Genomic DNA, 15,049 nt, shown 5'->3' on the forward strand with positions numbered 1-15,049 from the left:
ATATACGTATATTTAACTTATGAAAAGACATTGCAGGCAAAAGCTCGTCCGTTATGAATGAAAAGCTCTCGTAGACGTGAGTACACGGTGCGAAAAAACTGTAAAGAACCAAATTAGGGAAACTGTGTTCCAAGGGTATGGGTATGTCATCAATAAGATTTGTATGAATTTAAGATATGTGAAATATTTGAGTTTTACAGAATAATTTCTTGCAAAATATCTTTATAAGCCGGATTATAAATCTGAAACTCATTTAGTTTCACTCATATATTTTACTTAATAACATAAAAAGCTATTTAAAATCAATTTCACTAACTCAACTCACCATATTCATCATGCTGGGCAAAGTTTTAGCCCGATATCACTCGCTAGATTTCAATAGTTAATTCAAGGTTTGTAAGGTATAAACGTGAATGGAGACAAGGTTTAATTGCGGATACTATCCAAGAATCTTGGCATCTCTCTCTAACTGTCTACCAAAAGCAGCTAGCATCTTCCAAGCGGATTAACTAGGCATAGAGAAGGTCTGTGGAGTTCTGTTAAATAACTATAGGAGAATACAGAAAGAAATATATGTATTGTATGCCGTCAGCCGGTATTGTTAGTTTGCAAGAAAGTGTTGAGCTCACCGGCAGAACAACTCCAACTACCCACGAACTAGGTTCCCGGCCACAGTAACATTTTCAGAAACGTAAAAGCAGACGAGTAGGCAAATTCAGGAGCCTCTCTAGATGAATCCGAAGCTAACCGAAGCAGACACGGACTAAGTATGATAGGATAAGAACTAATGATTTATTGAATATATTCAGGAGAAGTATATACATAATTACAGCTACCAAAACGGGACATTGGTCATGTGGAGAACATGCGTTGAAAATGGATCTGCTCTGCAAATTAGAAGGACATAAGGGATCAGTATTCCGCTTGCTATGTGAAAGTCCTGCGCTATCATAAACCAGACAAAGAACACTTGGAAACCATCAGGTACCAGTTTCTATTCCCTATTATTAAACCCTTCATCAATCAGGATTCTTGTGGCTTAATTGGTAATGGTAATTGAGTTAAGTTCATGCTCCTAAATAACAGCTGAGAAGAAGAGACAATCTTCCGATTTCCGGAAGTGTATCTGCAAATCTCAATAATTTACGAGTGGCGAATGAAAGTATCTGTGGTTTTAAGGACTCTGATTATTGGTGATCGAAACGTTTGAGCTAGTAAGCGCATTGATTTCAAGAACCATATACCAACAGTATTGTACATTGTTTTTGTACTTAACACTAATATACGAATTCATTATTGAGATCATCCGTAGTGGAACTACTTCGCCTCAAGATGTTTCCTACTAAAATGTTTCACTCTCCCATTAGAACCCAGTCTGATAGTATTGAGTTGAGGCTACTCATCCTAGAAAGTTCATTAGCTTTAAAATTTCCACTGATCTGATATACAGGACCCCTATTCACGAAGAAGATGGAAAATGGACAATGGGATTAATGTATATTAGTATAACATACATACATATAAATATAATTACATTTATAACTGGAATATGCGTACATAAGACATGCTACTTAGCTTTCTGATAATATTCAACTACATTGACATTTTTGAACCCGCATATTGAATCCATAAATAAAAGCTTCTTTCCATTTACTGCTATCAGTAGTCTTTTGTATTCACGCAAAAGTGGAAAATACTGTAAAATGCAGACAACATTAAAGTACCTCTGTCTTTTCGCAATTCTTTTAAATATAGCTGGAGCTAGTGGTGTTACAGATGAAAATAAATTAGAAAATTTCGTAAACAATACAAAAATATATCTGCCAAAGAATATCCTTGAGGATGCTGCAAAAAGGTAAGAGAAAGAGAATTGTAAAGTTTGCTTCCAGGAAGTCGGAGTCGGCCTTTCATACATGAAGCAGAATATACATACATATGTACTGGACCTACAAACCTTTTCAAACCACCAAACCAACATTGGGTTTATAACTTGAAGCTTAAGAGTCAAAGTTTAGGATTTTATAAAAAATAACTACTCTTTGCATTAAGTATAATATTGCTTGCGATTATGTAAATCTCCTAAAATCCGAAAATTGTTATATATTCTTAATTATTCAGCAAGTTCTACCGTAAATCAAGATCAGTTCATAGCGTGCTACCGCCTGTCATTAACGACTGTGCGAAGGCGAAAAATAATCTCGGCGCGAAATATAGAGATGGCGTATACGAACTAAACCTACCTGGATTCCAACCAATCAATGCCACTTGTCTGACGAAATGCTCACCGAGCAACTCGACAAGATGCTGCACGTGGACCGTGGTCATACGCAATCATGAGAGCGCTAAAGGCACATTTCAAAGAAGCTACAATGAGTTCATAGTTGGCTTTGGAAATTCGACTACCGACTATTTCATCGGTTTGGATCGACTGTATGCGATGGCAAAGCGTGCACCGCAATCTCTGCTTATTATCGACTTTACAACACACAAAGAAGTCTACCTAGACGAATTCCACATTAAGGATGATAAATCAAATTATCAAATTTATGATATAAAAGGCCATGCCATCTACATCGGGTCGGCAGTAGACTATTATATGGGTGAGGATTTTGAGTTTTACGTTGATGGTGAATGCGCGTTGAAACATAATCGTGGCTGGTGGTACCCGTCAAGACTTTGCAGAATTTATACATTTGCCAAGTATGTAACTTGAGATTATTGCCTGAAAAGTTTTATTTGAAATTCTATTTAATGCTCTACAGCTCCTTATCGAACGACTTTATCATTGCATTGGAACCGCAAAACTGTAGAGGTGAACGTGTGTGGGATGATGGTTTCGAGTATTAAAATGCAATTATAATAGTTTTTTTTTGTGTGTTGCGACATGTTTGACACTCTTTGTTCAATTCGATATAATACTAAGAAAATGTATGCAATTATAATATGTATTATATATTTGTATTTGTACATCAGAATTTTTTTTCAAATAATTCTGCCTGCTAGACAATTTTCAGGATAAAAAAATTGAATAAAAGTAATATCAAATACTAAGAAACTACAAAAATCAATTATTACTGAGCTTCTGCTGGCATGCCTTAGGTTGAATCGCCATATAAATGTCATCAGAAAGCATTCTGCAAAAAATAACCAAAAATTACTCGATTTGAATGAAATGCAAACAATAACTCAGCAAACGTACTCTTTGCCTAGACCGGCGATACATCCTTGATTGTACCACCAATTCTGACCACGAACTTTCGTACACACACTATCAGTATTAAATAAATCACCTTCGCCAGTTATATCATCGTTAAAGCTTACTAATTTATCCACAGCATAAAAGTATTGCTCCTCTTTAATACTGAATTCCTTAAACAACATTTGATTTCCTGTAGTATAGTCGCGAACCAGCAGAGCTTGTGGCGCTCGCTTGGTTAACACATGCAGCCGTTCTAAACCAATAAAAAACTCCTTTTTCGCGTATCCAAAACCATACTTGTTCTCAAACCAACTTCTTTGATATACGCTTTCTTCGCCACGCCCACTACCCATCATTACTATAGTCCAAGGGCAGCAGGAGGCACATTCGTTCAGACAATACACGTTGAACGGTTCAAAGTTTGGTAAGCTTATATTATATATTCCCTCTTCAAAAAGTGATCTAAGCAGCTGCTTCCCTTCGGTACAATCACCAAATACGACCAATTGCGACCCATCCGCTTTATTGCTAGTATCTTCAGGTTTAAGGTTCGCGTTTCTGAAAGATAGAATTTTGCACAAAGAAAGCTATAGCCTTCATTTTGTCAATGTACTATCAAATGTGACCCCTAAAGGTAAATAATTCGCGACTTTTTGGTTCCCCACGTCAATATCTAATACCTAAGTGTAAAATTATACCAGTAGGATGTGACCGAAACAAAGGGACTAACAAAGGCAGTTATGCTGGAAGTAGTGCAAAAAATCGGACCGACAAAATTAATTTAATATAAGGTAATAGCGTTGAAATCTGAGAGTTTCAGATCAAAGACACGCACTTAGAGAGAGAAATAATGAGATTTGACGAGACACCTTAACAACTGACTACTTATTATTTATTTTGATGTTCGCTTCTAGCTCTAAAAATATTAAATGTGGTACCAGCTGGTAGTGGCTCATTATTGTAGACTCAAGTTGCAGAAGAGGGTTGTTTACGTGGTTCAGCTGAAGGAAATCCTAGCAAATGCAAGTATTCCGTGACGACATGAGGCTAACAGGAGAGAGTACGTGATCCCTTCAAAGATGTGTTTTGGTCAACATCAGTATTTCTCAACAGAGGTATACGATAGTCTTTTCCCCAAACTTCATCACAGTGGTTCAATGGTTCTTTCCAATGTAAATATGTAATATCAATGATCGTTTTTTTGGATCGTTTTTCATCAAAAGATTTCTTTCATTAAGTCATCAATACTTACTTTGCTTTTATTATGTCTTCCACATTTTCCGATCTGTCACCAAGTGATTCATAGACATTTTGAACTCTAAATGAAACAATTTAAGTAAGTAAGTTGTATTTAATGAGGACATATGAAATTGTTAACTGTTTGTTCTTTTTCATACTCACGCTGCATGTGTACTAAGCGTTGATGTCAAATTTAATCCCAACTCATTTAACCGTTGCTCGATTAGGTCATAGTTTCTGAAAAGAATAATCACAAATTAGAACATGTAATTAAAAGTTTCCGGCTAATAAGCTGTCCACTTACTTTTGTTGATTCTTTTCAGTAGAACTCAAGTGGTTCTCAATGTCGCTTAGACGATTTTCTATTGATTTGATAAAAGGTTCGACGCTAAGAACAAAAAAATATACTTTTTATTACAATAGTATGGAACAAACCGTAATATCAAAATTTGTTTATAAATAAGTACTAAGATCTAAGTAAAATTTTAAAAAATATCTTAAATGGTTTTAGTTTCCTCGAACAGAGTTTGCTGGTTTAACTTTCTATCACTTTATATCAAATTATTAGACTTATTTCAATTTCATGTAGTCTACCTATTTGTAAATCATTCTAGTATATAGAAACTTCACAAAACAGTTTCTTGCTATCAACAGCATAACTTCTAATATTCAACTTATTTCGTAATTCTTAACTTCTTTTTAATAATAAAAAGATCATTTTCATGGTTGAGCATTTCCATCTAAAATCGGTTATGTTCCTTGATGTTATCGATTAAATAAACAGATCTACAAGTTTTGAACCCAATCCAGACAGCCAATGGATTCAAAGGAAATTTGTGTAAGGCTGAAAGACAATAAACTATGCCTTCCAGATGGGAACTTAAGAATTTGTTATACTCACATTTCCTGAATGTTCGCAGCAGTCTTAAAAGCACTCTCTAATTCCACCAATCGCTGTTCAATTTTTTCCATTACGTTTTGAACACTAAAGAAACATAAGCAAAGTTATGGATTAATTTATTTAAATTTCAAATAATGTGTCCTTTCTATTATGCGGCTCATTAAAGAATGCCCGATTGGGATTATTTGCAAGACCAATTTCTTCTTTTGTATATTTTTTCTTTTTATAATTCCAATTTCTTTTTTTTTTTTTCTCTTTTGTGCCTTATTAAGATCCGAATCTTATTAGTGACTCATCACCTTTTTAATGTTTGCTCCATGCTATCTTGTTTACTACCATACGAAGCTATGTTATTTGCGACATTTCCGATTTCATTCCCTGCATCTATGTATATCGTTAAAGGCTGTTCTGCAGCGTCGTCCATCAAGGCTTTCACTTTGCCGAGCCTTACACTGTGCAAAGTAAGTACTAGATATACTATTATTTGTTTACACATTTCTAAGCGACCGTCCGTATTCGACTGGTTTACGTTTTGTACAACATTCATTGAAAAGTTGCGGTTATCAGCACGGAAGTCTTCTTTCGTGTTCCCCGTACATACATATTTTTATACCCGGACTCATTCTTTTATGAATAGTTTTATATTGTGATTTCTTAGTGATTCATTCTACAAAAAATATTACCAAAAAGTGACTTTAGTAGTAGCGTTTCAACTCGCGTTTCATATGGGGATCGAATCACATTTCGATAATCCTAAAAGCACTCATGAAACTTGGTTTATCCTCCATAAAAACAATTAACATTTAACTTAAATGTGACATACAAGATTTTACAACACCGTAAATATTGTACGAAGAAGTAGTACTGTTGTATCGAGTTCTTTTTTTTAATACATTTCTCTCGCAACTTGTACGAGCTTAGTAATTCTTAAAACTGATTAGCGAAATCTCTGGCATTATTAATAACTATGTATAATTTGCATACAAATAATATATGTGTGTATAAATAAAGGGTTTCTCAGTTGAATTATTTAGTGGCGCTCTAACTAATTTAGCAAAATTAATAATAAATATGGTAGTGTCATTATAGCAAAAGTAACAGCAACAACCTGGGTTCCATCCTAGTGCCAGTGAACATCAAAAAGTTTCCTCCTCTATTATTCTATTAGTCGCGGTTCAGAGGTTTTGTGGGATGCCCGTAGCAATGAAGATCCATAGAGCTTCTCTATTTAACCCTGATTCCTAAAAGTGATTGAACAAATCTATCTTTTGATTCTGACTAAAATTGTTAAATTCGATTTGAAAGTTATTTGAACGTATTTGCGGTTCCTAAAACCAACTGTTGAGGAAACTGATTTAATTTATACGAAGTTAGGAATTATCCTCACCTCTTCTTATATATTAACCCATTACAGGCATTGGGATTTTTTAAACAATGATGTAATTATGTGTGTTTCGAAGAATATTCATTTGAAGAAAATATGTAGGTATGTATGTATATTGGTTTGTGGAAATTTATTTCATAAATTGTTGTAGATATATATAAACTACTTAGTTGAGGGGAGATGCTTGTATTGCTATTGGGCTCCAGCGCTGCATCTGACACGACGATAAATAGTTTACTGACATATCCTGGGACGTATCGCCATAAAATAGTAGTTGGAAAAGCGTCTGTAAAATCAGATATATTTAAACTAAACTTGCAATAAATGAAATATTTGTAAATTACCTGTTAAATAAATGGAAATGCCCAAGACTTTTAAAGGGCCAAAAATAGCATTGCTTTCTAGCAACGTTTTTTAATTTTTGCGAGTTTGAAAAGAATCTTGCGCCAAATTTATGTCCCCAACTGGCACCCAAAGTATCAACATCGTAATTATACCGCTCATCTCTAATAGCGAATCCGTCATAGGTAAAATATTCGTCTGACTGGAAACTCTTACCAACTAACAGGGTTTGCCTTTTCAGATTGGTCATCTTATGTAAACGATCCAAACCAATAAAGTAGTCATTGTTCGCATTACCAACACCGTTTTTATACTCCCAACAACTGTTGGTCGTTTTGCCCACGCCATTGTTTTCATTACGTTGTATCACAGTCCAGGGGCAACAGTCTGCTTGATCCTCCTGCACGCATTTGGTTAAGCAATATACATTGAAGGCGTCAAATCCGGGTAACTGCAGTTCGTGTACACCGTCCGCATATTGTGCACCAAGCTTCATTTTCACATCAGCACAATCACGTATTGTTTGTGGCGCACTAACTGGTGTAGTGGTGTCCATAGGCTTTACTATTGCCAGACTCTGTGTTGGGGAGACGTTTGCGATCGCATTGTTCAAATTCACAGTGTCCGTGTTGTTTATCGAATAGCAACTAAATCAAGTATCAAATTAAATGTAAATTATTTTTTTATAAACCAGTTCTTCTCACCAATCTTCCCTAATTGACGTTAAAGTTTCGAATTCCTCTTGCAGTGCTGAATTCTCGTCAGTCAGCTTCTTGAGGTTGCTGCATAAAATGATGAGGAATAGATAGGGGTTTTAAGCACTTTTCATTTCAAAACTGGGGTAAAATTGTTTAAAATGAATTCAATACTCACTCCTCTTGTACCCTCATGGAAGACATCAAATTTGTTTCAACTGATGAGAGTTTCTGCTCGACCTGAGTGTTGAAGGACTGTAATCTGATTTACAGCAATATATTTTAAAAATATTTATATGCATATGTTATGTCTGTATGTATATGAAATGTAATAGTAAAGATCTAAAAAATATGATTATAATGACACTCGGTCCTTGACTTTCACGAACTAAGTATTGAGTTTTAAAGGGAGCTAATGAGATTAATCGAAGAAAAAATAGGTCTTAAAGTCGACATGTCATGAATTAAAACCAAACTCATTGTGCATATCAAGAATGATAGAAGAAATATTATAAAAATTTGCAATTTAATTTTTAGATTCCAACGGGCGGGCTTTGTTTACAATTGATTTGAAAATTTTACTGTTTCTTTCGGTTCCCAATTTTTCTGCATATATCATTCTTGCTTACTTACTTCTGTTCGACGTCCTTGGCGGTTATTAAATTTTTTTCCAACTCCAAAAATCGTTTTTCGATACTTTCCAATATATTTTGGATTCTAGAAACAAAACATTTTATATAAATAACTACACAAAGTACTTCACATTCATTCTTTACTGTTATTCTTCGTTTCCACTGTACTAACCTTAGTAACTTATCATCGAAATCGCTTAATTTCGTTTCGTGCGAATCGACCAACTTAATAACATTTTGAATTTCATTTCCAACATCCAAATAAATTGACAGTGATCTTTCTTGGTTGTCTTCACCGTAAACCAAACTCGGCAGCAATATCAAGAGCAAGCAGCCGAGACAAGTGTATTTGAGTGTATGCCGCATTTCGCAGTGATTTCCAAAATCCTACTGCATTCTGCAAGTAGAATATTTGAATTTATATAACGGTTAATTAAATCTGTTATCAGCATGCGAATATATTTCGTATTATCTTTCTATAAGAAGCACCATTGTAAGCTATTGCGCTATGTTACACCGTCTATGTAGAGTTCATTTCGTTCGCTGCGATATCCGTACACGAGTCTTTAGCGTTATCTCATTCTCAAAGTTCGAAAAAAGACCACACAAAGGCACATGTGTGATCGCCTAAAAAAATGCGATGTATGATTTTTTTTATTTAAAGTGTGTATATATGTATGTATGTAAATATAAAAAAATTTTAATTCACCAAATTCATATTTGAACTTTTATAAGTACTTGATGCGATGGTGTTGAACCCGAAGCAGTTATATGGGGTTGGACCTCAAATTAAAAACTTTTATTTTTCGTTTGATGTAAAATTTATATAATTTTTTGCACAAAAACTCAACCACGACTATGAAGCTATCGGCGTACAACAACACCTCACAAAATGGCGCCAGAATCGCAACAGAAATTTACAACCGAATTAAGTTCGGAAACAGAATTCCGTAGCTTTTAGACAAATGAAAAAAGAGTAATATCGGTTGGTAACTCAATTCATGCTTTTGGAAAAGAAATAACGCAATCAAAAAGTTCTTGTATATTTTATTCGGCGAGTCTTCTATTTAGCGAGGTTCTGCGAGAAATATTGGACCAGAGAATACTTTGGGCGCGTCATGTACAGCTTTTGCTCACTCCGAACAATAAGGAGAGCTGTGAGACAATTCACCGCACATTTGGAGGATGGGTTCATGTGTAGAAGTTCACGTAAGAGAGAAAAGTTTTTGATTGTCATTCATTTGGTGGCCAAAAGAATTCTTCTCCACATGGTTCAAGCAGCTTTATAGCAAGTATCCTGGTTAGCCAACAAACAGCCGTTTGGAGGCGAGCTAAAGTGAGAAGGCGAACCCGCTTCTACGATAATCCGTAGGGTTTGGGACCCACCACATAAAAACGAAGTACCAATGAAAAATCGCCGAAAGCCTCGGATGAGACATCCCCCTTTTGATGACGACCCCTGCAACGTTTCAAGGATAATGATTTAAAGGCATGCACTTGGAATGTCCGGACCCTTAATCGGGAAAGTGCCTCTGCCCAGCTGGTTGATGTCTTCATATGACTAAAGGCTGACATCACCGCCATACAAGAAGTGCGATGGACAGGACAAGGATGGAAGAAGGTGGGTCCTTGTGACATCTACTACAGCGGCCATATAAAGGAGCTCAAATTTAGTGTTGGATTTGTGGTGGGTGAGAGACTCCGTCGCCGAGTACTGGCATTCACCCTGGTGGATGGATGTCTAGCCACAATCCGCATAAAAGTGAGGTTCTTCAACATATCGCTTATTCGCGCCCACGCCCCAACGGAAGAGAAGGACGATGTGACCAAAGATACTTTCTATGAGGTCTAGAACGCACCTAAAATGTCAAAATCGTGCTTGGCGATTTCAACGCTAAGGTGGGTAAAGAAGGTGTCTTTGGCACAACAGTTGGAAAATTTAGCCTCCATGACGAAACATCGCCAAACGGCCTGAGGATGATCGACTTCGCTGGGTAGTCTGTAGTACCAGATTCCAGCACAAGAAAATTCACCAAGCAACATGGCTGTCTCCTGATCGAAACTCGCGTAACCAAATCGATCATGTTGTGATAGACGGAAGACATGTCTCCAGTGTTTTAGATGTGCGTACGCTCCGAGGACCAAATATAGACACAAGGAAGGTTCGTTGTCGAAATGCTGCAATCACAATAAACAGCCACGAAATACTCTACTCGACTTGCACTCCTGCTCTCTGAGAGTACTCATCATCTTCTCGGTATAAGGAAACTGTGGAACGGCATCTCAAATTCACTGCGTACCGCTGCGGACGAAACAATTGGATTTCGGCAACGACAAAAAACAAGCTGGTACGATGAGGATTGCCTACTAGCAGCGGAAAGAAAACAGAAAACTACCTCGCAACGTTGCAAACAATCGGGATGGGATGGGATAGATACCGAAAGCTGAAGAGGGAAGCGAGACGCATTTGCAGACAAAAAAGAAAGAGGCCGAAATGAGTGAGTATGAAGAGCTTGAGAAGCTGGCAGACAGAGGTAATGCTCGAAAATTTTATGAAAAAATGAAGCAACGAAGGTTTCAAGCCCGGAGCATCCTCATGTAGAGACCAAGGTGGCAATCAGGTACCCATGTCCAGGGCATACTGGGATTATGGAGGGAACACTTCTCCGACCTGCTGAAAGGCAGTGAAAGTACAACACCAGGAGATGGCGAACCCGATTCCCCAATCGATGACGATGGAACAGATGTTCCATTACCCGACCATGAAGAAATTCGAATAGCAATTACCCGCTTGAAGAACAACAAAGCAGCGGGGGTTGATAGATTACCGGCCCAGCTATTCAAATACGCAGGCGAAGAACTGATATGGTGCATGTATCAGCTTCTTTGCAGAATATGGTCGGAAGAAAGCATGCCTGAAGATTGGAATCTCAGTGTGCTCCGCCCAATCCATAAAAAGGGAGATCCCACAATCTGTGCCAATAAAATCCTCCTAAATATTGCGTATAAGGTTCTATCGAGAGTACTGTATGAAAGACTAAAACCCATAGCCAACAAACCGATTGGTCCTTAGACCTGGAAAATCCACAACTGACCAGATATTCACCATGCGCCGAATCTTGGAGAAGATCAATCTTAGGATCGACACACACCACCTTTTTGTCGATTTTAAAGCTGCTTTCGATGCTGGAAAAAATAATACGAGCTGCAGAGCTAAATAGAGAAGGTACAATCTTCTATAAGAGTGTACAGCTCCTGGCGAATGGTGCTGGAGGTGAATGAGTACAAGGCGAAATATCTCCTGTCACCAAACAAACAGTCAGCGCATTCGCGTCTTGGCTCCCACGTCATTGTTGGCAGTCATAACTTCGAAGTCGTAGATAATTTCGTATACCTGGGAACCAGCATCAACAACAACGAACAATGTCAGCCTCGAAATCTAACGCTGAATCATACTTGCCAACAGGTGCTACTCTGGACTGAGTAGGCAATTGAAAAGTTAAGTCCTCTCTCAACGAACAAAAACTAAACTCTACAAGTCGCTCATTATTCCCGTCCTTATGTATGGCGCAGAAGCGTGGACGATGACAGCATCCGATAAGAAGACTCTTGGCGTTTTCGAGGCAAAGGTTTTGCGCAAGATTTATGTTCCTCTAAACATTGGCAACGGCGAATACTGCAGACGATGGAACGATGAGCTCTACGAGTTATACGACGACATTGACATAGTTTAGCGAATAAAAAGACAGCGGGTACGCTGGCTAGGTCATGTTGTCCGAATGGACGAAAACACTCCAGCTCTGAAAGTGTTCGATGCAGTAGCCGCCGAAGGAAGCCGAGGAAGGGGAAGGCATCCACTACATTGGAGCGACCTGGTTACACTTGGGATCTCCAACTGGCGCCGAACTGCGGAGGAAAGAGAGAAGTGGCGCACTATCATCGATTCGGCTATAATACATACATTTGATATTAGACACAATCGGAAGAAGTTTCTATCTATTTTCGTGAGCGTTTGTGGAACATTTATGCGCTGTTACACACTAGATTCCAAGGAACACACCAAAAATTGTATATTGCACGATGAATATCACCGTTCTCTGAAATACACAAGGCCTAATCTACATCGACTAACTGAAGAAAGGCAACTCACTCGGAAGGCAGACGTTTTCAAGAGACGTTTTGGAGCATTAATGGGATGGGAGCCTTTATGCGAATATGAGTGTAGTCTATACTATATTTTATAAAAGGTAAACCATCATTCCATCATATGGCAGGTACGATGAGAACTTAACATACAACTGGCTTTAAAGTAATCTTGAATTTTAAGATACTTCTCATAAAGCTCAACCAACTGCGAAACGAGCATTTCGTCACTTGGTTGGAAGGGAAGCATACAATCTCTAGTAAAGAATAAAATATCTAAATTTGAGCGCCATTAGTGAGAAGATCCCAAAGGCTCTCCAACCCATTGACGACGTCATCAAGTACACAAAATATGAATTATTTTATCAAGTAGTGTCAAAAGACAAACTATAAGATTCGTGTTATTAGGTATTTATTTTATAGTTATTACAAACAATATAATATATGTAACTGCTTTATCTTTAGGAAGCGGATTTTGTTCAGTATCCCTCTATAGGTACCATTCAATTTAGGCTATTTTCAATTATTACAATTAAAATGATGGTGATTATGGTGGTGATGTCTTCTTCGGCGAAAACTACATATTTGACAATAAAAAAGGTTTTATGAAACTACTTTTTTCACATTAGAATTAATGTAAGTATTGCTCCCCTTGTATCTTCGTGGAAGACATCAAATTTGTTTCGACTAATGACAGCCTCTGTTCAAAAGTAGTCTTGAAAGCCTGTAATCTGGTTTAGAGCAATTGTTTTACATATGTGGATGTAAATTGTATACTATATCATAAGTAAAATTGAATTGTACAAAAGTTTTATTCAGTAGTTTAATTTTGAGTATGCAATTGTGTTTATTAATGCCTAAAGTCCAATAGAATAACGAAAACCATCATATATTATATATGAGGGCCGATTTAACTCATTTTCACCACTAAGATATCTCACATATTAACCGATATATGCGAAATAAAGCAAGGTTTTTAAAAAACCTATAATTAGATATATGGGAGCTAGGGGAAGTTATGAAGTTATTACCGATATTTTCGGCGATAGTTCTTAGGCACTGAGTTCTTCATGTTCGATATCAGGCACCTTGAAAAGTTATAGTCCGATTTGGATAATCTTTCCACAAGTGATGTTACATCTCAAATGCAGTTTTTGTGTAAAGTTTTATTCCGCAAACATCATTGGTTCCTAACGCATATATTATAAAGTTAAGGAATCAGATGGAATTCAAAATTTAGTTACATGGGAAGTAGGTGTGGTTGAGAACCGATTTCTCCCATAAGTGGGCGACGCCATTTTCCATTAAAAAATAAATTCCTTCTGTTATTTATTCCGCAAACTTTTGTGTTTCTGGCGTTTGCCGTTAGTAAGTTAACGCACTTTTAGTAACTTTCAACATACCCTTTGTATGGGAGGTGGGCGAGGTTATTAACCGATTTAACCTATTTTTATGGTGTGTAATGGGGTACGTAAGAGAAATGACTGAAGAAAGTTTGGTTTATATAGTTTTATTGGTTTGCGAAATATATACAAAAAACTATTTGAGGCGGGGCCCACTTTTCAAATAAAATTATATTCATATATGTCCATTCCTAGTGCGATCCATTGTGCCAAATTTTACTTTCATAGCTTTTATTATGGTTTAGTTATGACACTTTATGTGTTTTAGGTTTATTATAATGAGACACGGTCCTTGGCAGTCACGAACCAAGTGATGGTAGTCTGAGAAACATTTATAAGAGTAGTAACGACACAAATCAGATTTGTTGGAAAAAATTTCGCTAAAACCATGATCTCTCCAAAAATTTTAGTTGTCAAATACTACTTCAGAAGCTAGCTAAGGACATTAATCGAAGACAAAATTGGCCTTAATAGTAAAAGTTGTGAAATTATTGTTATGGGTTTTCAAAGGGAAGACTTTGTTTACAAATGCTATGATAGTTTCACTGTTCGTTTTAATTCCCAATTTTCTACATGCATATATATATATCATTCTTGCTTACTTACTTTTGTTCGACATCCTTAGCAGTTATTACATTTTTTTCAAACTCCACAAATCGTTTTTCGATATTTTCCAACATATTTTGGATTCTACAAGCATAATATAATGTATAAATAACTATCAAAGACTTCACATCCATCTGATTATTTTTACGTTTCACTGTACTAACCTTAGTAATTTACCATCGAAATCGTTCAATTTCGTTTCGTGTGAATCGACTAACTTAACGTTTTTAATTTCATTTCCAACATCCAAATAAATTGAAAGCGATTCTTCTTCGTTATCTTCTCCAAAAACCAATGATGGCAGCAATATGAAGAGCAGGCAGCCGAGACACGTGAATTTGAGTGTATTTTGCATTTCACAGCGATTTCCAAAGTCCTACTGCGTTCTGCAAGTAGAACCTTTGAATTTATATAACGGTTTATTGAATCTGTTATCAGTATGCGAATATATTTCGCATTATCTTCCTATAAGAAGCACCACCGTATATGTATAGTTTATTCGGTT

At 36.7% G+C, this 15,049-nt stretch overlaps 4 protein-coding genes across 4 annotated transcripts; 1 reads left to right on the forward strand and 3 right to left on the reverse strand.

Annotated features, from left to right (window-relative positions):
* Positions 1-1,654: 1,654 nt before the first annotated feature.
* LOC105218083 (angiopoietin-related protein 1) lies at positions 1,655-3,055 on the forward strand. Its single transcript, XM_011193438.3, has 3 exons — positions 1,655-1,855; positions 2,119-2,700; positions 2,763-3,055. Exons 1-3 carry the CDS (start codon positions 1,704-1,706, stop codon positions 2,845-2,847), a joined length of 819 nt encoding a protein of 272 aa, XP_011191740.2. The 5' UTR covers positions 1,655-1,703; the 3' UTR covers positions 2,848-3,055.
* Positions 2,932-6,005, reverse strand: LOC105218085 (fibroleukin). Its single transcript, XM_011193439.3, has 7 exons — positions 5,639-6,005; positions 5,340-5,423; positions 4,743-4,826; positions 4,601-4,675; positions 4,452-4,517; positions 3,200-3,757; positions 2,932-3,134 (listed from the first exon to the last, which is right to left on the reverse strand). The coding sequence occupies exons 1-7, from the start codon at positions 5,884-5,886 to the stop codon at positions 3,065-3,067; spliced, it is 1,185 nt and encodes a 394-aa protein (XP_011191741.2). The 5' UTR covers positions 5,887-6,005; the 3' UTR covers positions 2,932-3,064.
* An 833-nt stretch (positions 6,006-6,838) lies between these two features.
* Positions 6,839-8,789, reverse strand: LOC105218082 (angiopoietin-related protein 1). Its single transcript, XM_011193437.3, has 6 exons — positions 8,565-8,789; positions 8,394-8,477; positions 7,939-8,022; positions 7,770-7,847; positions 7,068-7,712; positions 6,839-7,009 (listed from the first exon to the last, which is right to left on the reverse strand). The coding sequence occupies exons 1-6, from the start codon at positions 8,756-8,758 to the stop codon at positions 6,958-6,960; spliced, it is 1,137 nt and encodes a 378-aa protein (XP_011191739.2). The 5' UTR covers positions 8,759-8,789; the 3' UTR covers positions 6,839-6,957.
* Positions 8,790-12,930: 4,141 nt separating this feature from the next.
* LOC105218081 (uncharacterized) lies at positions 12,931-15,006 on the reverse strand. Its single transcript, XM_011193436.3, has 4 exons — positions 14,709-15,006; positions 14,545-14,628; positions 13,183-13,266; positions 12,931-13,112 (listed from the first exon to the last, which is right to left on the reverse strand). Exons 1-4 carry the CDS (start codon positions 14,897-14,899, stop codon positions 13,055-13,057), a joined length of 417 nt encoding a protein of 138 aa, XP_011191738.2. The 5' UTR covers positions 14,900-15,006; the 3' UTR covers positions 12,931-13,054.
* Positions 15,007-15,049: the final 43 nt, after the last annotated feature.

This window comes from Zeugodacus cucurbitae, chromosome 5 (assembly GCF_028554725.1).
Source record: "Zeugodacus cucurbitae isolate PBARC_wt_2022May chromosome 5, idZeuCucr1.2, whole genome shotgun sequence".
Taxonomy (NCBI): domain Eukaryota; kingdom Metazoa; phylum Arthropoda; class Insecta; order Diptera; family Tephritidae; genus Zeugodacus; species Zeugodacus cucurbitae.